General features: G+C 41.2%; 3 protein-coding genes across 4 annotated transcripts in view; 2 read left to right on the top strand and 1 right to left on the bottom strand.

Moving 5' to 3' along the window:
* The first annotated feature begins 49 nt into the window (after positions 1 to 49).
* On the top strand, positions 50 to 4,317 carry ctsh (cathepsin H). 2 transcript variants are annotated; one of them, XM_035155705.2, is made up of 12 exons: positions 50 to 196; positions 799 to 830; positions 946 to 1,051; positions 1,172 to 1,242; positions 1,345 to 1,449; positions 2,005 to 2,091; positions 2,332 to 2,387; positions 2,539 to 2,620; positions 2,711 to 2,779; positions 3,352 to 3,458; positions 3,726 to 3,854; positions 3,944 to 4,317. In XM_035155705.2, the coding sequence occupies exons 1-12, from the start codon at positions 106 to 108 to the stop codon at positions 4,017 to 4,019; spliced, it is 1,011 nt and encodes a 336-aa protein (XP_035011596.1). In that variant the 5' UTR covers positions 50 to 105; the 3' UTR covers positions 4,020 to 4,317. The 2 variants fall into 2 exon arrangements, with proteins under 2 accessions (XP_035011596.1, XP_035011597.1); XM_035155706.1 differs by having other exon boundaries at positions 71 to 196; positions 802 to 830.
* A 445-nt stretch (positions 4,318 to 4,762) lies between these two features.
* wdr76 (WD repeat domain 76) lies at positions 4,763 to 11,192 on the top strand. The gene is made up of 15 exons (XM_047339772.1): positions 4,763 to 4,984; positions 5,400 to 5,495; positions 5,581 to 5,667; positions 5,749 to 5,841; positions 6,565 to 6,623; positions 7,007 to 7,124; positions 7,250 to 7,351; positions 7,588 to 7,628; positions 7,781 to 7,934; positions 8,169 to 8,327; positions 9,346 to 9,461; positions 9,574 to 9,672; positions 9,766 to 9,918; positions 10,016 to 10,069; positions 10,195 to 11,192. Exons 1-15 carry the CDS (start codon positions 4,937 to 4,939, stop codon positions 10,448 to 10,450), a joined length of 1,635 nt encoding a protein of 544 aa, XP_047195728.1. The 5' UTR covers positions 4,763 to 4,936; the 3' UTR covers positions 10,451 to 11,192.
* A 379-nt stretch (positions 11,193 to 11,571) lies between these two features.
* LOC118108099 (FERM domain-containing protein 5) overlaps positions 11,572 to 21,882 on the bottom strand; it is a 67,063-nt gene continuing 56,752 nt past the window's right edge. Inside the window, exons 9-14 of the mRNA XM_035155702.2 lie at positions 20,880 to 20,943; positions 20,330 to 20,421; positions 20,158 to 20,232; positions 19,918 to 19,986; positions 19,715 to 19,821; positions 11,572 to 16,365 (exon numbers count right to left, since the gene is read on the bottom strand). Of these exons, the coding sequence (XP_035011593.1) occupies positions 15,776 to 16,365; positions 19,715 to 19,821; positions 19,918 to 19,986; positions 20,158 to 20,232; positions 20,330 to 20,421; positions 20,880 to 20,943 (997 nt within the window). The 3' untranslated portion in view covers positions 11,572 to 15,775. The remainder of the gene's footprint in view (positions 16,366 to 19,714; positions 19,822 to 19,917; positions 19,987 to 20,157; positions 20,233 to 20,329; positions 20,422 to 20,879; positions 20,944 to 21,882) is intronic.

Below are 21,882 nucleotides of genomic sequence, written 5' to 3'. Positions count from 1 at the left end.
CTGTGCAGGTGGGGTGGGGGGGGGTTTCCAGAGGAACGGGGTGTTGAGAGGAAGTTGTTGTAAAGAGAAGTGGAGTCATGTGACGCTCTCTAAACTTCTCTGAGCATGCAGAGGGAAAGTATGGCTCTCACTTCTGTTTGGTTCCTCACCACCATTTTCACTCTTGTGCATTTAACACCATTGATCGCACTCGAAGGTAAGTTAACACTCGTGAAGTGTGTTGATTGTTTTATATTCACTTGTTCTCGTTAAATGCAAAATGTCACAGACAGTTAAAGGAGGTCAGTTCAAAGCTGTGTTGCTTCGTGTCTCCAGCACTAACAGATGCTAGGATATTAATAGCTGCAACAATAGGTGTGCGTGTGTGTCTGTGTGTGTGAGAGAGAGTGTGTGTGTGTGTTCCAGGTTATTCATTTTGTGGAGACCAAATTCTGTTTACACATCACTTTATGGGGACTTGTCTTCCTTATTGAGACAAAAATCAAGTCCCCATAACATCAATCAGTGTGTGTGTGTGTGTGTGTGTGTGTGTTAACTCATGGTTAGCGTGGATTAAAACTGAAATTATTTAATATAGTAAATTCCTACTCTAAAAACAGAGTATTTGATATAATATCCCCTGATTTGTAGAGCACACAAAATAATTACCATTAAATGAAGATAGCGCAGAACCAGTACTGAGGTGTACTGAGTGAATGTACGTTATATAACTCTACTATAGATAATCACAACTTCAGGGCAAAGTGTGGATTATTAGGCTGCTTCATTCACTATTGGCTTCATTCTGTGTCCTGTCAGAAGAACATCGCTTCAAAGAGTGGATGTTTCAGGTGAAGTTATTTAAAATTTACATTAATCAGTCTTAATAAATGTATTTAATTTTGAATGTTTCCATAACAGCTCAATCCCTTCCTTGTTATGTTGTTACTTCTTTTCGACGTGCAGCACAGCAGAGTTTACGACACTGAGGAGTTTTACCAACGGCTCCAGATATTCACAGAGAATAAGAGAATAATTGATCGTCATAATGCTGGGAATCACTCCTTCACAAGTACAGTACAGTTCCCATAATGTCTCATAATGTTTATGCTGCATAAACTTACACCACGAAAAGGAACTGCCTATTTTACAATGACGTGTGTTATAAAAGGCTGTTTATTTTCTAATGTAGTGGGCCTGAATCAATTCTCAGACATGACATTTGAGGAGTTTAGGAAGTTCTTCCTTCTGACACAGCCACAGGTATAAAACATTTAATCACGTTTTATTTTATGCAGCCTGATGTTTTACTGTATGTTTTTTATGGATTTCCATTAAAAAAGTTATGCCTCTGGTCTCTTGAAGAACTGCTCAGCCACTAAAGGGAGTCACGTCCGCAGGAGTGGTCCTGACCCTGAGTTTGTCGACTGGAGAGTGAAAGGCAACTTTGTGACTCCTGTGAAGAATCAGGTATCAAGATGTTCACATGACGTTTCTCATTAGTTACATTTATCAAATATTTTATAATATGCCAATAAGTGAGTAAATAGACAACATTCAATGATTAAAATATAACAATGGCAGCAGAAAAAACGATGGTAGAGGGTATTCTCATTTTTTAATGTTATCAAGTAATCGCATACTATAAACAAGTACTGCTCTTCTATAAATATGTAAAAGTTTGAGTGACAGATTAAAAAAAATCGATGTAGCAGACATTGAGATACAGTCCTTCCTGTCAATCCTACATTTCCCATCATGCAACTGATGATATTTTGAATATATATACTCTTTACACCTGGATTGAAACATGGATGATATTATACATCTGTTTCATCATCAGTTTACCTGCATGTGTGAAGTCATAGGAGTGGCTCTTTAAAATAAATGAATTATTCTTAACTCTAACCCGTTCAGTTGTTCAGCTGTGTGTGTGTGTGTGTGTGTGTGTGTGTGTGTGTGTGTGTGTGTGTGTGTGTGTGTGTGTGTGTGTGTGTGTGTGTGTGTGTGTGTGTGTGTGTGTAGGGTCAATGTGGAAGCTGCTGGAGCTTCTCCACCACTGGCTGTTTGGAGTCAGTGAACGCTATCGCCACCGGGAAGCTCATACCTCTGGTGAAATCTGAATATTGCTCATTAATACTCAACTCAATCATCTAATGAAAAGATCTAGAGGTCATGGACAGACAATGGATTTTGTTCATTTGAATCACTTGTTGAACTGATGTAGTATCGGGCCCTCCACTTCAGTCCACTGCTCTGAAATGTACAATTTATATTGTGTGGTTCTATGTTTGTTCTTTTTTTATTACTTTTGTATAGAAACATAAAATAGTTCTTTAATCTCCATTTCAGTCTGAGCAGCAGTTGATAGACTGTGCCCAAGACTTCCACAATTATGGCTGCCTCGGGTAAGTCAGATGTTAACAGGTTTTACACTTACAGCAACAACTTACATATAAGACATTATAACTTATAAGAATATTTCTGTATAAGATTTTAACCAGTGGCACAAACTGATGGCTCTTCAGAGAAATAACAAAACCACCTGGTTTATTTCAGTGGCCTCCCCAGTCAGGCGTTTGAGTACATCAGATACAGTAAAGGTCTCATGACAGAGGAGGACTATCCCTACAAAGGCCATGTATTCAATTTTCTAGAGGAAAGTCTAATTTAAATTTTTCTTTCTTTCTTTGAACTCTTGATAAATACATTTCTTACTTCCTGTTTTTAGGGTGACAGCTGCCATTTTGACCCTGCACGTGCAGCTGCTTTTGTTCAGGACGTTGTCAACATAACAAGTGTGAGTTTAGATGTGAACCTACATTGTGCGAAACACTGTACAAGAGTCCTCTAAGGCAGAGGTCTTCAACAGGGGGTCCGCGGAGGTACTGCAGGGGGATCGCGACATTTTTGGTTGATTAGACAATTTTTTTAATTTTTTAAATTTTAAATTCTTTTTTCCAACCAATTTTTTTCTCCACAAATTTAAATGTCTTTAAATACACATTAACATGAATCCAACATATTGTAGCGAACGGATAAATGGAGGCAGAAGACGTTATCTTTCTGTCAGCAATGCACACATTCAGCGACACACAATAATAAAAACATGAACCTGTGTATTATTTGAATAGCTTAGTATTGAATGTACAATAACAGGGTAGCTATTTGTATACATGGCACTAGGCCCAGTTTAATATAAAACACAATTTTATACAATATATATAGTAGGGGGTCCCTGCTCCATCTCTCCATCAGTTTGGTGGTCCTTGGCCTGAAAAACGTTGAAGACCCCTGCTCTAAGGGATCACTGATACCACATCTTACTGTTCATCCGTATGTTCAAATTTCTGCATGTCTCTCCATCCACAGTATGATGAAAAAGCCATGGTTGATGCTGTGGCCTGGCTCAACCCCGTGACCTTCAGCTTTGATGTCACCAGCGACTTTATGCATTACAAAGACGGCGTCTACACCAGGTGAGACGAGGAGAAACACTCACTCTAACCGCGAGTCCTCTCTAAACTCAGAACACCGTGAAATCTAATCAAGGTGCGATGTTTTGGAACTGATGGAGACAAATGAGAAACGTTTTTGATTGTTTAGATTTGATTCATTTGGGCTCAGCTCTGTTTCATGAAGATATCTACACAACAAATGTTTGCACAGGCATGATGTAACATGCAGCTGAGGGAGAAGAAGACATGTATTATATTGATCCAAAAGCGTGTGTGTTGTCTGTCTAGCACCCAGTGTAAGAGCACGGCTGACCGGGTGAATCATGCCGTCCTGGCTGTGGGATACGGCGCTGAGGAGAACAGCACGCCATATTGGATTGTGAAGAACTCTTGGGGCACAGACTGGGGGAAGGACGGGTAAATATAGTGTTTGTGTGTATTTCATTGTACTGACTTGTTATTGCTTTCAAGGACTATGAAGAGCTTTGTTTTTTTTATTCCATCAGATATTTTTTGATCGAGCGAGGACGAAACATGTGTGGACTGGCTGTGTGCTCCTCCTACCCTCTGTCTTCAACCTGATGGGAAGTTGGTCGATTGTGTTTTTGAATATTTCCTGAAGAATTGATGGAAACTTATGACTCAACACAGAAGAGAAAAACTAGACAATTGCAAGGGGACAGAAATGTGTCAGGCTCAGGTGGTTCAACTGTAATTTGGCAAACTTTTTTCCCTCAGTCTGTTTCACAAAGATCAATCTGATTTCCTCACAACACTGACATGACTGTTAGAAGAAGTTGTCAGATTGGTCACTATTGACATTTGTGTTCTCTCTGGGTTACTTTGTTTCTCACACACATTAAAGATTTGTTCTCTCTCATGTTGCGTGCTTCCTGTTGATGTTACATTACAATGTATTTGTGTTTGTGGGAGGATTCAGTGCTGTAAATCGCTCATGGAGAAAATGCATTTAATCATACTCAAACCTTTAAGGCATGTTTCAACATATTTAAGACTCATAATGGTGCTGGTACAGTTTTAAGGCCAAAATAATTAAATAAAAATACAGTGTAGTAATGCAAATAGAATAAAATAAAGGAAAACAGAAGCATCATTAAGTCCAGGCACAAAAAGAAGTTTCAGGATTTTTGTCCGTCATGTAATTCTTGAACTTTTGCCTAACTCTGCCAGAAGATGGCGACATCGCTCTCCTCGGCTCTGTGGAAGCAGGCGCAGGAAGTTAAAGTTGAGCTGTCAATCAAATTTCCAAGGCGTTCATTGGCTGCAAACAGGGGAGACCGACCCCTCATTCCTGTGACGTATAAACTTCCAACCAATGAGCTGCTGCGGTTCTGTTTCACAACCCAGAGGGGGAGGGACTTGTTACCACACATTTGGAGCGTGTGGCGCCAACGGAGCTCCGTGATCAGCTGAGAGCTTCGAACTGGGACCTGCTCGTATTAGTGAAGAGGAACAAGCTTTGCTGACTCAATAACAATATGTCGACAACACGAGCTAAACGTAAAGCTGTTGTGAAGGTTTCAATGGTGAGTTTATAACTCCTTTAATGTTTCCTACGGTGGCCCTGAGAGCTCAACGCACTGCAACTTAAGAAAACACATGCAAGTGGACAAAACACAAGCAAAGTAAGAAAACATCTTCATCAATTTCACAACACAACACAACACATTACAGAAACGCGCAGCAAATACAGAAACGCTATTACATTACAGAAACGAAATTACATTACAGAAAACGGCGGAGTGTGCTGTCTGGGAACACACACGCACACACACACACGCTCCTGGTATTTCATGATGGCCTGATACGTTTTTGTGTCTCCTGTGGCAGCAGTGTCCATCAATTTTAGCTGTCCTCTGGAAACACTTCCGTTGTCGTTTTCTGTAATGTAATTTCGTTTCTGTAATGTGTTAATGTTGTTTGACTCCTGTGGATCTCCAGGATTCAGTCCGACGATCCTCTCGAACTGTTCAGGCTCCTGAACGTCTTCAGGACTCTCCTGATCTAACAACAGCGGACACAGCCAACAAGAAGCGGGTGAGGTGACACCGACCAAACACGTAGAGACAGGAACGTGTCATCTGTTTGGCTTTTTGTTAATATGGCCACGTTTTCATGGCAGAAAACCAAAGGACGCAATGATGAGAACATTCAGAATAAGACGCAGGACCCGAAGGAGGAGGAGGAGAAAAGTAGTGAGCGTCTGTCGGTAAGTGTGAACCCTGCACTATTGATCATACTCACGTTTCTGAAAGTATGTACAGAACACAAGTGTCTTTGTGTCCCGCAGAGTGGACATGAGGGACTGTCTGTGTATGAACTGGAGCGACTGGAGAACATCAGACAGAACCAGGCCTTCCTGTCCTCCATCCACCTATTCCAGGTAGATACACAGGAGCTGGACTCAGTGACGCAACATGTTCGTGTCTCAATAAACATGAGAACAAAATCCAGCTTTGATATAAGATGGGAGATCTGTTATTACTGACACTGAGAGTCTCATTCTAACATAACTTCACTCCCAGAGCAGTTTCCACTAACCATACAGACTGTTGCATTATGTGAAAACTATTTCAAGTATGTTTATTTTATGTTTTTTTAGAAAAAGGTTTCCTTTGATAATTTTTAGTACCATATATGTATATATCCAAGCACTGATTCTGTATTCACATGGTACACACTTTCAATTTTTCTTTTCACTTTCACTTTTTTCTTACTAATTATATTGTTTTAGTCTATTGTACTCTATTGTTCTTTAATACTGTTACTGCAGTATTGGAGCAAGCTAGCTCAGGAATTTCTTTGGAGATTGATACTTTATCTCATATCACCAAGCCCCTCCCTTCTTCAAGCTGTGTTAAAAAGGAGGCCTTTCATCAGCCTACAGTATTAATGGCAGAATGCTGCCTGTTGTTTAAGCTTTTTGCATTTTCAGTGAAGTGAGGTCGTCTTAACAGTTGTGTGCAAAATTGATAAGATGTGGCTGTTTGTGTATTTTGTTCGGATGGATACACAGATTTTTTTTTTACAGCCATCTTGTGACACTGTCACATCCTGTCACTGAACAGATAGGATGTGTATTAACTGTTCATGTCTTTGTCTAAAGGCCACTAAAGAGCTCAAGCAGTTGTCCCGACCAAAAGCATCGCAGAGGGGTCTCATGAGGTATCTAAGGACGACTGATAGTTACTGCAGAGCTCTTAATTGTTTTTTGGTGGGGTTGCATGTATGGTGAGCTGTAAAAACTGGAAGTCACAAGGCATTTTAATAATAGTAGTGACGAGTAAGAAATGTACACATTGTTGAAAGCAAAATTCTTCTTGACCAAAATGGTAATCTCACAGATTTGATCATTTATGTATTAAGTAAAAATGTTGCTGCATCCTCTTAAATATTGGGATTTGTTTTTTCTCCTTAAATGAACTTAATACCACTGAGCGTTGATCATTTGTTTGTTTTTTTTGACAGATTAACTTCAGTCTGTTTGTTAGTTTCAAACATTAAAGATCAGATTCTAAGTCAGAAAAATATCTTGATGTTTGTGGCAGGTCAAACACTGCTGCAAAAGAAGTGCTGCCCCCTCGCAAATCCCTTCGTCTCCAAAACAAAGATGCAGAGATCCTGACACTTCCCCCGGAACCCAGAGGACCACTGATCTATGAAGAGGTAAAGCCACATATAAATAACCATTTAGACGTAGAGAATTATCCCTCAATTCATACTGCTCCACTGCTGCCTGCCTGTCTGGCATCTCTTTGCTTTTGTTGCTCACGAGTGTACTTGTTTTAAAGTCTCGGCAACTTAAGAAGCCTGCTGGTCCTCTGCCCATGGATCCACTCAACATGGAGGAGGGAAGCAAGCTGCCCTCACAACTTCTTAAGATCTGCTCAGAGGTAGGAGACCAACAACCACAGGAAAAACAAACAGCAATTTGTCACTTTGGTAATGAAGTGATACAACCAAGTTTATATTACAGCAAAGGCTGTTTTAGTTTTTCTCACCAATTTGAAACTTCCTCCCTGTAAATAGTTAATACATGCAGTGCTGTTAATCTGTGATACATCCAATTGTTGTTTAGTTCTGCTGCTTATGAAGTGATTAAATGTTAACATTGCTTTTCTTTTCATAGAACTCAACGAAAGAAAGAGAAGTTGATCTTGATCTAAAAAAGTATGTTTTTTAAATTTTGGTTCTCAATTTCAGCTAATCACTCATTTGTTAAAGAAATGACTGCTCCACTTCTGGCACCATATCTTTTTGAGTTGTATATTGATAAGTTTGTTTACAAACTGTCATAACTCTATCTCGGTGTGTTGATGTAGTTATGGCTCGACTCTGAAGCAAATGAAGATTACCGAGGAGAGAGTGGCCAAAGTGGTGAAGGATCGAATCTTCTCTGCTGCGTTCCACCCCTGCAGCAGCAGCCTGCTGATGGCCGCAGGAGACAAGTGGGGGAAAGTTGGCCTCTGGAAGTTGGTAGGTTTTATTTTTATGCTCTGATGTTGAAGATGGACATTTGATCACTAGAGGGCAGCATGCATGCTCAAATACAGCCTCCTATCAATAGGCCTTGACTGTTGAACCTGCACAGTGAGAACAGCGTTTTGAAATGAAACACACAACACATGGATTTCCTGGATTTTAAATGTCCCAACTCTTCGATATTGTTTTATGTAATCTACATTTTGTGCACGTCTATATTGCGTATAGGGTGCTGATTGGGGAGATGATGGCGTGCTGGTCTTTGCTCCTCACACTCGTCCAGTTGGCTGTATGGCGTTCTCCAGGGCGCATGCCACCCAGCTGCTGAGTCTCAGCTATGACGGGTCTTTTCGCTGTATGGATATAGAGAAAGGAGTCTTTGACGACGTGAGATAATTCTGTTTAAAGAAATTATTTATCTTTTTAAAGGGGACATAGCATGCCCATTTTACCACAAGTTGATATGGTTCCTTGGGGTCTTAATGAAATGTCTGTAACATACTTTGGTCAAAATACCACAAGGATCATATAAAACAGCACCCTTTTTACCCTGTATAAAACAGCCCTCCACAGAGTGACCTGTTTTGAGTGCCTGTTCCTTTAAATGCTAATGAGCCAGCTCCCCTCCCCTCTCCCCCATGATTTTAAACGATATAAATTACATATTTTATATGATATAAATTATCAAATATGCATCCCATACTTTGTATTCCCTTCTGTTGTCCTGGAGTTTTAATTTTCCCAATCACATAATTAAATGTCCCCTCTGCCCATCCACTACAAGCACACAAGCAGACAGACAGAGAGAAAGAGAGGTGGGGGGCTATGAAGACCATCATTTACCCCGAACCCCGACATTCAACGGGTACAACAACAAGCGGAGAAAGCAGAATCGCGGGCTGACCTTATATATACAGTCTATGGGGCTGACCAGCACGGAGAAATGCTACGTCCGTGTGAACAGCCAGGCGGCTGCGTGCTTGGGAACGGCGCTGCGCTGCTCGCTGTGTCCGTAAACCCGGCGTAACGAGTGTGGGGGATGAGGTGGGGGGTGGGCCAAGGCCATGTAGGGAGACTTCCAGTGCCTTGTTACGACACAAAACCCAGGAAGCTCATTCGAGTCACTCAAGCATGACTTTTCTGACTTAGAGGAACCATAACAAAACGCGTGAGTGTTTTTTGGGTTGGTAGACATGCCAGATACCCACATTAACGTGTAGAAGCACTAACAAAGTGGAATTTGCATGCTATGTCCCCTTTAAATAAATATTGTAGAAGTTGTAAAGTAAACTGATTGAATGCAACATTTTCTGGAGATAAAAATAATAAGATAATCTGTGCAGCACTTTTAGTCTAAAGTTGAGCGATTAACATTAGATGTGTGTCTGTGTGTTTATTGTTCCAGGTGTATGACATTAAAAATGGCCTGAAAACCTTTGACTTCATGTCTCATGACTGTTTGACACTAGTCGTCGGGAACTGGTATGGAGATGTTGCCATCATTGACAGGCGCACCCCAGGGTAACACATTATGGAAGTTTTTAAACTCTTTCCATGATGTTGAGGAATAGCAGTATGGATTAACTTCAAATATGAATATAATGATGAGTACTGGTGATTTATTTCTCTGCAGAAACTCCCATGAGTCCGTCCACTCACTGGACCGAAAGAGCCTGCGTTGTGTCAGTGTCCACCCTGTGCAGAAGCACTACTTTGCCGTGGCAGAAAGCAAGTATGGCTGAATATGGACTTTAATGACATTTTGAATTTAAAATCTTCTGTCAGTCTGTTGTTTCTGATGTTGATGTTTTAATCTTGTCTACAGGATAGTGAGTATTTACGACAGCAGATGCCTGAAGCAAACAAAATGCCAGGCAGTCTCCCAGCTGCACGGCCACTCTTTGAGCATATCCAGCGCTTATTTCTCCCCTCACACAGGGAACAGAGTTCTCACTTCCTGTATGGATAACCACATAAGGTGCAGCCACCTCAGCACTTTGAAAAATTGTGTTGTATTTGCTGGTCAATTTTTCTATCCCAGCTCAATTTGTCCTCTTTTTTTTTTTTTTTCACAGAATATATGACACATCTGCAATGGCCACACAATCTCCCTTGTTGACAAAGATCGGGTACATTTGAACTTGGAACAGTTGTTAATTCACCTACTTCATGCTATGTCCTGTTCTTTTTCTTTTCTGTGTTTTCATACCTGTGTAACCTCAACTTGCTGACAACCTGTCCTCTCAATTTTCAGACATGACATGCACACGGGCCGCTGGCTGAGCAAACTATCAGCAGTGTGGGACCCCAAACAGGAAGAGTGCTTTGTCGTGGGCAGCATGTTGAGGCCTCGCAGGGTACAGGTGTTCCACGAAAGTGGGCGGCTTCAGCACTCATTCAGTGACAATGACAACCTTACCACAGTGCTGTCCGTCACTGCTTTCCACCCCACTAGGAACGCCCTCCTGGGGGCCAACTCATCAGGCCGCCTGCACGTCTTCTCTGACTGAGACCAAAACATGTTTGACCATCACCTTCAGTTGCCTTTCTCTGACGTTCTCTGAAGCAACAAGGTTTTCCTCAGGGTTGTTTTCCACTTTAATTCAACACTCTGCCTCAAAAAATGTTCTTAATGATGCCTCTGCCAGTGTTAATAATGGAGAGGATGTGTTAATCCTGTTACAGTGATTGTACAACAGCCACAAAAAGCTCAGTTTTGTTCCAGATGTGTCAGATTTACAGCTGTACTTCCCGCTAACAGCTGTTTATCTTCCTTCCTCTCCCTACTCCTGAGGAGACTCGGTCCCTTTGAGATCACGTCTCCTGAACTTTTCAATCCTCATGTGATTCTGCTGTTTTTTTGTTTTGTTGATGTTGACTAACCAGCTCATAAAGTTTTATTGAATGTCACACACGTGATCTGTCATTCACTGTATGTAGCCTCTAAAAATACATCAGTTACTTCAGTTTTATGATTTAACTTGATACAGATCAGTGTGGGTTTTAGTAACCAGTTAAGTTGGGTAACTAATTCAATTCAGTTGGATTCAACATAATGTGAAAAAGCAATGAAAAATGTACCGACACTGAAGGCAGTTGTTTCTGTTTTCTCGTATTTGTTACTAGTTACACTTAAACAGGTCTCCACAATCCAAACAATTTCTAATCTCTTAAATCGATGGTGTTAAATTCATGTTTTGTTATGTTACTTTTGAAGCAGAAATAATAAATATACAAACTTTTTATACTTAACGTTTAAAAAATGTTCTCGGTTCGTCTCTGCAGTGGTACTATCGTCGGCTCCTGAAGATGGCAGCATTGTAACATAAACCGTCTGTGTGTGTGTTCCTGCACTAATTGCTTAGTGAGGACCATTTTAAGCAGAGACCCAATAGAGCCGCTCCTCTCTTCTTCAAAGGGCTGTTTTAGGGTGAAGACTTGGGTTTAGGTTTATGGATAGAATTAGGTTTAAGTTATGGTTAGGCATTTAGTTTGGATGGTTTGGGAGAGAACAGGGACACAGAGAGAAAGAAAGAACAGGGACACAGAAAAGCCTCAGAAGGAACTATGTCATGCTGTCGATCATTTACCTCTGTGAATTCAACATTGAACCTGTAGCCACAGTGACTGCTGGATGTCAAGAATAGATTATATTTATTCATAAATCGAGGACACCAGTATTCAGTCAGTGGTGGAAAGAAGCAGCCTTGTTGGAGGTAATAAATGCAGACCACATGCTTACAGAGACATTTCCATGTGTGGGACCATGGTACAGGGAGCAGTCTGACAGTAAGACCACATCTGAGACATTATTCCTGTTCACATTATTCGGTAAAGCTACAAGCAACCAAAGTTGCCTGCCATCCGAGCTCTCACCCTTTTTTAAATGTGTGGTTCAGGGGATCTGAAACAGTCAAAGCAATACAAAAAGATAAAACTACATTGCACAAAGAAAGAGTCAGGTAGTTGAGTATGCTACTTATGCTGTTTTTGAAATGGCTAAAAATACAAACCGCTTTGCTTTCACTGGCGAAACCTGATTGGAATCATGTGAAAGTGATTTACTGTCATGTGTTGAGTTCATTTACATGTATTTTCACACAATTCATCTGTTTCTATAAAACAAGTCTAAAGAGGGCAGATCTAGGATTAGGCAATGACCAAACAGGATTTACATGAAAAGTTTCTTTTTAGAACAATTGATACTTTGCAGAAAAATATCTGTGCACCACAGAGCATCACCCAACATTGTTCCCTTCACACATACATTTACAGGCTGTTCCAGCTTCTCAACAAGATTCAAGACATTTTTCACGTCCGGCAGACAGAGACAAACAGTGGTTTGCAATTCATTATTATTGGTTTTCATTATTACATTATCTCTCATTTATTATTTCATTTATTGCTCAAATTATGCTGTATTATTCTCATACACATGGACATAAAATGAGACTTTCAAATTAAAGTTCTTTCACTTAAATTAAAAACCACAGAGCACCATCTTAAATAAGAGCAAATACATCAGGAAGTTTGACAATCACCTGCAAAATATGGTTTTCTATTAAATATAAATATATCGGTCAATAATTCCTATTACCCACATCCAACTCTGCACCAAAAAGGAAAAGAAATAGAGAAAAATAATTTTTAATATTTCTGCTCATTTCATCATTGCTGAATTAGAAGATTTCAGTACTGTACAAAAATAACGTTTAATAATAACACACAGACTTTCTCATAGTATTGTTTTCATATAACGTTTAGCCTGTGGAGGTTTTTTAGATTAGAATATTATTACTGTAACTTTCCAAAACCACCCCTGGACGTACTGAACCCTGCAGCCAATCACAACCCAAAACCTCTCCTCATGTTGCATGAGTAATAAATCCATATTCTTGGTAATCTGAATTACCACCGACACATACATATACCTACACACTGTATATCCTGATGAAGCAGCCACAGGTTTGTTGAAGTTAACGGTCACAAACTGACTTGTGGTTTTCCAGTATGCTGTTGGTCGCTCTGGGCTGTAGGCTAACATGTGAAGCAACAGAATAAGGCTGGAGAAGCACGGCAGACTATCAGAGTTCCCATCTGTTGACACAAACAGACAACAGAGGTTTCTTTGGTAGGTACGACGATGAAGATTGAAGTAAACATGACTTATCTTAGGCTCTCTTGTTAGGCGGGTGCAGGGCTGAAAACCGTATATCCACACTTGAAAAATAACTCTTCAAAGTCCATTAAATGTCACTGTGAGGAAGTCTGTGCTAACCAGACATTAGTTTGTACAAAAACATGATTTAAATAAATTCTGTCTTTGCAGAGGACTGTATACATTTAAACACATCAGACTAAACTCAAATGGAACATGGGTCTTGAATTAAAAAATAATTAAAACTAGTACAATTGGCTCTTAACTCTCTACTGTGGTAAAATAGTTGTAATCTGAGCAGTTACAAAGGTCAAACAAGGTCAGATTAACCATAATGGAAAAAGATTTCATATTAACAGTACAGCACATCAAGATTAACTCCTTCTACGGAATCATAGAGCTAACCAAACACTTCACTATCACTACAGTGCTAGCTCACATAGTTCCATCCCTTTTACAACTACTGTAAAAGTAACTACGGCAAAGTGACAACTGCTCCTTAAACACACGTTTGATTGTAGTTATTATCATTATTTGGCTGCTACTTAATAAAATCAGGAAACCTACCATTTCTGTTACTTCTATACTTACAAAGACTTATTTAATGATTGTTGGACAATGACAGTGTATTGGTGATCTGAACAAAATTAAGTCTTAACGTGAGCAAACTGTTAACACATGTCTCACAAATTAAGCCACGATTTTTATTTCAAAAAATGATACGAGGCTTCTAACAGGGCAGCATCGTAGACTGTATACAAAGATGGACGACATGACAGCTGCCAAACGTGAAGCCAAATCCTCTTGATAGCCCCCTAGTGGCTGGCTGCAGTACATGCCATGAACCCCACCTCGTCCATGTTAGTGGATGGGACATGGACTAAAGTAAAAAGTCAAAGTACGCGTCAATATGATTTTAGGTCGATCTTATCATACTGTAGTGTGTTCAACTGCTCATTTCCCCCTGTAAGTTTAGTTTAAATTAGGGTTGGGTACTGAAATGCCACCATTCTCTACTTGGTCGGTACCTACCACCGATTTCGGTGCCTGAGCTTAGTACTGAAATAGTTGCCCTGCTTACAGGCAACGTGCAAGTTGTCATTACACTTAACTCTGGTGGCAACACACTCTTACATGGCTCTGGCAGCAAGTAATGTTAGCTTACAGTTAGCTAGTAGTAACCTCAAACTTGAGTCGACACAACAACAAAATGCCTAAAGCTAAACGGTGACGCAAAAGGATTCCGACAGTGGGACATGCAGCGAATTTTGTGTAAAGGAAGGAAGCACCTGGCGACGCATGGGGTACATTAGAAATAAAATGTGCCTTTGGCAGCATTTTTCTGCCTGACCACATCTGTGTTTTGTACTTATTTATACTTGTATATTCATGTTAGGTATCGTTTAAACTCTTAACATGTTTAACATGTCTCCTAATATGTTAAATTTAAACTTCAAATTTGCAAAAGCCATGCTTATCCTCAACTGTCATTTTTTAAGAAAAAAGTGTCAGTTATTTGATGGAATTAAAACAGGGGAAACATCATGACTGACAGCTGAGACTTACTCGTGATTAGTCGGGCATGTGTATTAGCTGGACATTGATACCACAGCTCCACACCACAATAGTTACGCCGCAGACTCTGGGTCCAAATTATGCCAAAAGTGCAAGATGGCAGCAACCGTATCCAAGATATTTTGGCTTCCTTTTTTTCACAACAGGAAGAAATGGAGACACATCATCCATCTTTATATTCAGTCTATGGGAAGCACCGAAATCTCTCCAGGGCCAAATAGCTACTGCAACTAAATTTCATATGGCAGAAGTGTGGTTGTTTACCACATCAGAAGAATTCAGGAAAGTTGTCAATTACTTTGAAATATGTTAAATTATCTTTGTTCTACACAGCAGATTCCACACATCTGTCTAAAAATTATATGGAAAAAAATATAATATCAGCAAATATTATTTTACTCGATCTACATTCGCTAAGTGCTGCTCAGATTTGCTCACACTTTCTTTAACATCCCCCCAAACACACACACACACACATACAACCCAGGTTCCTGTTACAACTCCAAACGGCAGTTATTAGTCTTAGAAGTGACTATAACAACATTTAATCATCACAAATGTTGTTGTTGGCTTTGAAATGATGTGACGAAACGAGCTAGACTGCACCCTCGTCCCATCGCCTTCTCTCAAAACTTTAAAGACAACAAAACGTGCAGCTCAACAAAATGCACACCCCAACACATCAAATTCTGCCTAACAATAATGTCACAACACATAAATTATACAAAAATAAAGGCAACTGTTATCGGTGGTTGATTAGGTGAAGTCTGTCAGATTTGCTTGTCCCTTTCAGTGTTTAAATTAAACCCTGTTGCTGTGACTTTGTGTAAAAATGATAAGAATAAATAATTTCCCAAAAATATGATTTACTTTCCTCGCAGTGATGGTCGAACAAGGCTAGTCAAGGGACAGTCCATGGCTCTGTGACAGGAACTCCTTCCTGGGTAAAAGCTGAGTCCATGTTGGGAACAGGGCTGCCACATTTGTCCTTTTCCCTCCTCTCACCGTCTCTCCTGACCGGCCTCTGTCAGTCTGTGGTACGTGTCCCATCTCAGTGGAGGCCTGTGTTGTGTCATTCAGTCTCTGCATCCTTCAGTTCGCCTCACTGGCTGACAAGGAAACCTCCCATCCAACGTAACTTACAGGCGAACCAGCGCCGCAGAGGGCAGAAGTATTCAAAGTGGAACTGCTGGAATTCAGGTGTCTTGCGGATGTCTCTCAGGAAGGCTATGTCCAGGTCGGACTCAGTCAGCATGATGAGGAGCAGCAGCAGAGCGAACAGCAATCCTATGGTGACCAGAAATAGACGTAACACGCTCAGGACAAATTTGTTCAGCTCCTCGACGTCGCTGGGTGGTGACGGCCTGCTCCTGACCATTCGCAACGCTCTCCTGCCAGGCCCGAACTCTGCCGCCTGCTCTTTCTTTGATACTCCCGCCTTTGCCTCCTGCTCCTCGTCCTTGCTGCAGGTAGATCCGTTGAGGTTACGAGCCAATGGCATCTCTGCGCCGTGTTCAGCCACAGGTGTGGGCAGCATGCTGTCTGAGGGGCTGTAGGCCTCGTCGGAGATGACTGCTGATGTGCTTGCCTCGCTGCCGTCTATCAGCTGGCGCCGGGAGTACATGAAGGAGTCACCGTGGGAGACAGAGCGCACAGGCGTAGAGTGGGCGCTGTCTCGAAGGGACTCCAAACCTGAAAACCAACAGCAGAGGGTTCATGATAGATTATCTGACATGACTCTGATACCAAAGTGGAAATAAATGAGTTTAAAGATTATCTCCTCCCTCACACACGAAGGAAACCAACCGTACCATAAAAGAATGGCACTCAGTAGAGAATATACCTCCACCAAGGCCTGACAGTCCTCTTCCATTCATTCACACCTTATAACTAAGCGAACAAAACAATGCAGATCATAAAATCCTTATTGCCATCGCTTTTCATCAAGATCCATTTATTATTCTCCAGGAAATCGATGAAAATTACAAAAGAGCCAAAAGAGTTAAAAAAGTGAAAAAAAAAGATTCCTTGATTTGCCCGTTTTCCAGATCCACGCCAAATTTGAATGGATTCTTTCCTGATCCATGTCTCATCCTTTCTACAAGTTTCGTGGAAATCCGTTCAGTAGTTTTTGTGTCATCCTGCAGAGAAACCAACAGACCCTCCAACGCAAAGGGGTGAAAACACAACCTCCTTTAAGCATTTGAAGGAAATCGAGTCCCACAATTTTTTTGGAATGTATTGAAACCTCATCTAATCTAATCTCAAATTTATTACTGGAACAAATTCACCACAGCACCTTTTTTTCTGATATTAGACTCTTTTCCCTTTTCTATTCAGTAAACTCGAAGAGCATGTCCCTGTTTTTGAAGCAACTTAAAAAACATTTTCACTTTTCATTTAATTATTTCCAAAGTGAAATTCACTCAGCCCTTTTGATTCAGAGGCAGGTTTGCTGCACTGCCAGAACATCAGGAACACTGTGTTCACTGTGCCAACATTTATTTTTCGTATATATGGCCAAAGGGGAAGAAGGATTTAGTTTTAAATGACTAACTTGTCATTGCCTATTCTTAAGAAACAGATCCAATTGTCCCATCATGTAATGAAATACTCAACTCTGACCCTAAAGTAAACAGGAAACAGATCAACGACCTCTGAGAACATTTTCTATACATTCACTTGATCCTAATCTTCTCGCTGTAATCACAACATATATCACCTCAAGAAACTTTACATAGCCAGATCAAGACCGTACATATTTCCATCTTATTGTATAGTTCCATAATTTGACGTGATACTAAGGGAACACCATAGGAACAAACCTTTGAAATGTACTATTTGAAATCTTTGAATCACTGTTTCCCTATTTTGAACAGAGACAGTTTTCCCAGCTGCTCTTTTCAATCCTATCCATAACCATTCATAGCTGTTTACCTGCTGGCTGGCAGCCTTGGAGCTGGGGTGGGACAGTGAGCCTGGAAGGGGTCCTGGAGCTCTGTCCCACTCCAGGGTCCGAGCCTGAGCTCAAGGATCCCCCAGGGAGAGCAGGGACGATCGGTAGGACCCCCAGGGCCTTGCCCAGGAGCCGGGGTCCCATAGACAGCACGCGCACCGTCACATCTCGGTAACAATGGTTGATCATGCGCAGGTGAACGTTCACCTTGGTCTTGATCCGGATCAGACACTTCACCATGGTGCAAAAGGAGCAACAAACACCTGCGGAACCTTAGCTGCCTTCCAACTCACTGCTCTTTTATTCTCTTCTTTATCTCTGTCTTACAACTGTTTCTCTGCTCGTTCCTCCCACCGCCTCACCACAACCGTGTCGGCAGGCAGCCAGGCTAAGCAGCACCCCCTCCTCCCATAGGCAGGCCGACAGCCATAGAGACACAGAGAGACGGACAGAGACTGAAAGACAAGGCACAGGAATGTGTTCCACTTGGGCCACAGTTCACCTCGTGCCCCCCCCTGCTGTCAGCTGTGACACACACAGCATGGCCGCTGACAGCAGGAGCTATTTTCAGCCAGAGATAATATTACCAGTGGACATACCAGCACAGACAGAGCAACCGGACAAAACACAGGGGTTCCTGCTCTCTGTGTCAATGACAAGAGGGGCCACTGTGACTAAATACCCGTTTTTATCTTATTGTAAACATACTAAAAGTTCATTTGGTTTTATTCAGGCTATTAAACAAACAGCAAACTGACTCACAGAGGCAGCGCTGGTAAAAGGTTAATAGCCTGTTGGAGGAAAGAGGGTAGAATAAGTGCCCTTTGTAAACTGACAGCATGACTTTCTCATGTCAAAATAATGCCTGAGGCCACAGGCTGACGGGCGCTCCTCAGTGTGTGTGTGTGTGTGTGTGTGTGTGTGTGTGTGTGTGTGTGTGTGTGTGTGTGTGTGTGTGTGTTTCAGAATGCAACACTACCAAGAGAGAAGGAGGGAGAAAAAAGTTTCAGATTTTGTGAGTTAATACCCGAGAAATATTTGCACTGTAGGTGTTAAATCCACTGCAGATCAAATCACATAGAAGAAAAGGTGATTCCCCGACACTGCTGCACGTGTACCATTGGGGGGGGGGGGCACTCCAGCAGTTGCCAGGGGGTACGATAACACACACCAAAGGCAACAGTCAAACAAGATCCTCACAGTGCACTGATGGCTCCCAGCAAATTGAATTCAATATCCGTTTCTTTAGTTTTTACCAATGCCTGGTAAATAAAATTTGCTGGGAGCCATCAGTGTAGTGTTTGTCTGACTTTTATTTTAAAAAATAAATAAGAAATCCACATGTTAAGTCAGCTGTAACACCTGAGCTCTAGATAATTCAATTGAGAGTGAGAGAATTTTAAACAAGGAAAAGAGCACAGGGCCTCAGCCAAGAGCCTGGGTCCCAGAGACAACATGTAGGCTAAACCTTCACATCTCAATAACAGTGGTTTATCAATGGTTAAGAAATCTAACAGCAGCGGCGTTCAGTCAGGACAAGCAACCGTCTCAGCTAGTTTAATTAGAAAGGATGCTGTTTCTAATCAATTAGAACAAAGTGTGATATCACTCCTTGTATCTCAGAACAGGTTTCTGTCCCATACAGGATCTTACAATCTACTGCCCACCTGTGGCAGCAGCAGGCTATTGTCTCTGGAGACGAGCTTGACTGCCAGTCTTGTGTCTGCCATTTCTGCCATTTTCGTGGGCGTGGCTGTGTCCTGTTGACTGAAGCTGGGGCTTTTCAAGCAGAGGACGGAGCAGGATTTTTTTTTACTTTTGCACATGTGCATTGTGGATAGTTCTGGGATCTTAACGGGTGACTATAGGTTTAGCTACAGATGCATGTGCTTGACAAGCTGCCATTAGTTATGATACAGTACGGACATTATTACACATGTGCGGATACGTGTGGAAACTGTACTCACACATTACAAAATGACTTCCTCAGCGTTACGATGCCTTTTTGACTTTTCAACCAGACTTAAGTATTTATCTACTCTTGTATCTGTGTGTGTATGGTGTGTGTGTGCGCGTGTGCTCTACCTTCCATGATGGAGATGTGCACAGCTCTACGTCGGGTCCTGGGTACACTGGTCAAACGAGGGCCGTGGGTGATGGACGGACAGCTCCTACTTGGTACCATGCCGGCCCTAAATAACAGAAACACGTGCACGTGGGACTCTTGGAAACACCAAGAGGGTTTGAAATGTATGAAGAATTCCTTACAAATATGAAGATTGACTTACCTGTGGATCTCAGGAGGGTCTCTTTTAATTTTGGCACTTTGTTCCATTACTTCCTTTGCAACTTTTCCACTGAGAAAACAAAGAAACTCTTGATCAAACAGATTTATACAAAACAATCAATTCAACACCCAGAATATTTTCACAGTTCTGGGAAAACTTATACAGAAAGTTGTCAGTATGTAAACATGTAGTATTTCTGAATTGTTCGATGATAGAGTCCTATCTGTGTGTGTTTGATACCTGTATCTGAAGCGACTCCCCTTGAAGAAGAGATTACTACTGGACACAGTTCGGACTTGACTCGACTTCTCCAGCCTGTGAGTGAATGGGGAGAGAAATCATGAATTCAATCATAAACTGGAACAAAGTTAAAACCTCTCAGAAGTAAATGTTCGCAGGTCGTGCGACTCACTTGAAGAAGGCCTGATTCTCGACTCCACACTTCCACAGATGCTTACAGGCCTCAGGTGTCGGTGCAAAGTAAGTCAGTATGATCTTCTTATCCTGCAACAAGTCCAGCACATGAACCCATATGTATAATACATGTGTTTGACTGAACAAAATATTAAGACACTTTTCTGATACCGATGGATGTTAAGATTATTTTAATTAAAGCTCCTCAATCCTTCATCAAATTGACATTTCCTCCATGTAAAGAGAAAATGTCTGTAGTCGTCGCTGACATTTAAACTCTCAGACTTACTGAGCTCTTGGATACAAGGAATAATCACCCTTAAGAATTTGCAGAATATACAGTATATTAACCAACTCTCACACTCTGCTTTAACACACAGCTAACACACATTTTGTCCAATCATTTCCTAGTTACCTCTGTATAAAGCACAGATTACTTTAGCTCCCAGCGACAGTGTCTCCGTGCATTAAACAAGGACACAGTCATTTAACTTCCTGAGCTCCACAGGCCAGAAAAGGCAGCAATTTAATAATGCATGCACGCCTACCTCCTTCTGATTTGCATATATGTGGAATGTCTTTGCTTCGAACTTGAGTTTGGTCACCTCCTCCCTGAGATAGAAGAAGAAAATTATGACAGATGGAAACAAAGTCAAATAAAAAGAAAGACAGAAGATGAAGGAGGAGCAGAAACAAAATCAAAGAGGGCAGCGGAGGCAGAGGGGGAAGAGAGAGAAGGGCGCAACAGTGAGTGGAGAAAAGGTGCTAAAATATTCATTTTGGCTGGAGGCACATTAATAAACCCAACAGTCGTTCATTTCAGAGGAGAAAAGTCTAGACACATTGATTAAAGAATATTACAAGAATTACAAATTACAAGAATAACCTGCAAGAGATGAAAAAACAGATTTCTACAAGAACACACCTCGGAGTCTGAAAACATGAGCATTCAGCGTCACAGCTTGTCGACTCAGCCGTCTTGAAAAGGTGACTCATATTCCACTTTTTGTTTCGTTCACACTCATTTGTGCAACACAAAGACACGTTTGCGGACAAATGTTGCTCCGGCTGCATGAAGCCATCATCACGACACAATGATTAAGGCCAAATCACATTTAACTCACAGCAGTGTTCCTGGCAGACTGGTACGAGCTTCATCAGGAGCCACAGTATAAAAGCTCCAAGTCTGTTTTCTGATTTTTTTGGCTCATGGACATGTGGCTCAGAATCAATCAAATTTATATCAGCAGAACAAATTAGTTGCACTTATACATTTTCAGATCGTGGATCTATTTTTATTCCTCCACAACATTTCACACAATACATTAGGCCTCCCAGACATTTTGTAAAATGACTGATTAGGTTTATTCCATTGGGAGATTTGATGAAAGTAGGAAAAAGGAAGAATCTAAATCCTAAAGACAATGAAAAAACATTACAACAGTAATAATTTGGATTTCATATAACTGGGATTAGGCCACACACAAGCTGTTTGAACAGATTTTAAGATATTCTTGTTCTGGCACCTTAAACAACACTATCTGAATCACT

The sequence above is a fragment of the Hippoglossus stenolepis genome, chromosome 1 (assembly GCF_022539355.2).
Source record: "Hippoglossus stenolepis isolate QCI-W04-F060 chromosome 1, HSTE1.2, whole genome shotgun sequence".
Taxonomy (NCBI): domain Eukaryota; kingdom Metazoa; phylum Chordata; class Actinopteri; order Pleuronectiformes; family Pleuronectidae; genus Hippoglossus; species Hippoglossus stenolepis.
The sequence above is the reverse complement of the archived record's forward strand: the minus strand, read 5'-3'. Positions and strand labels throughout refer to the sequence as shown.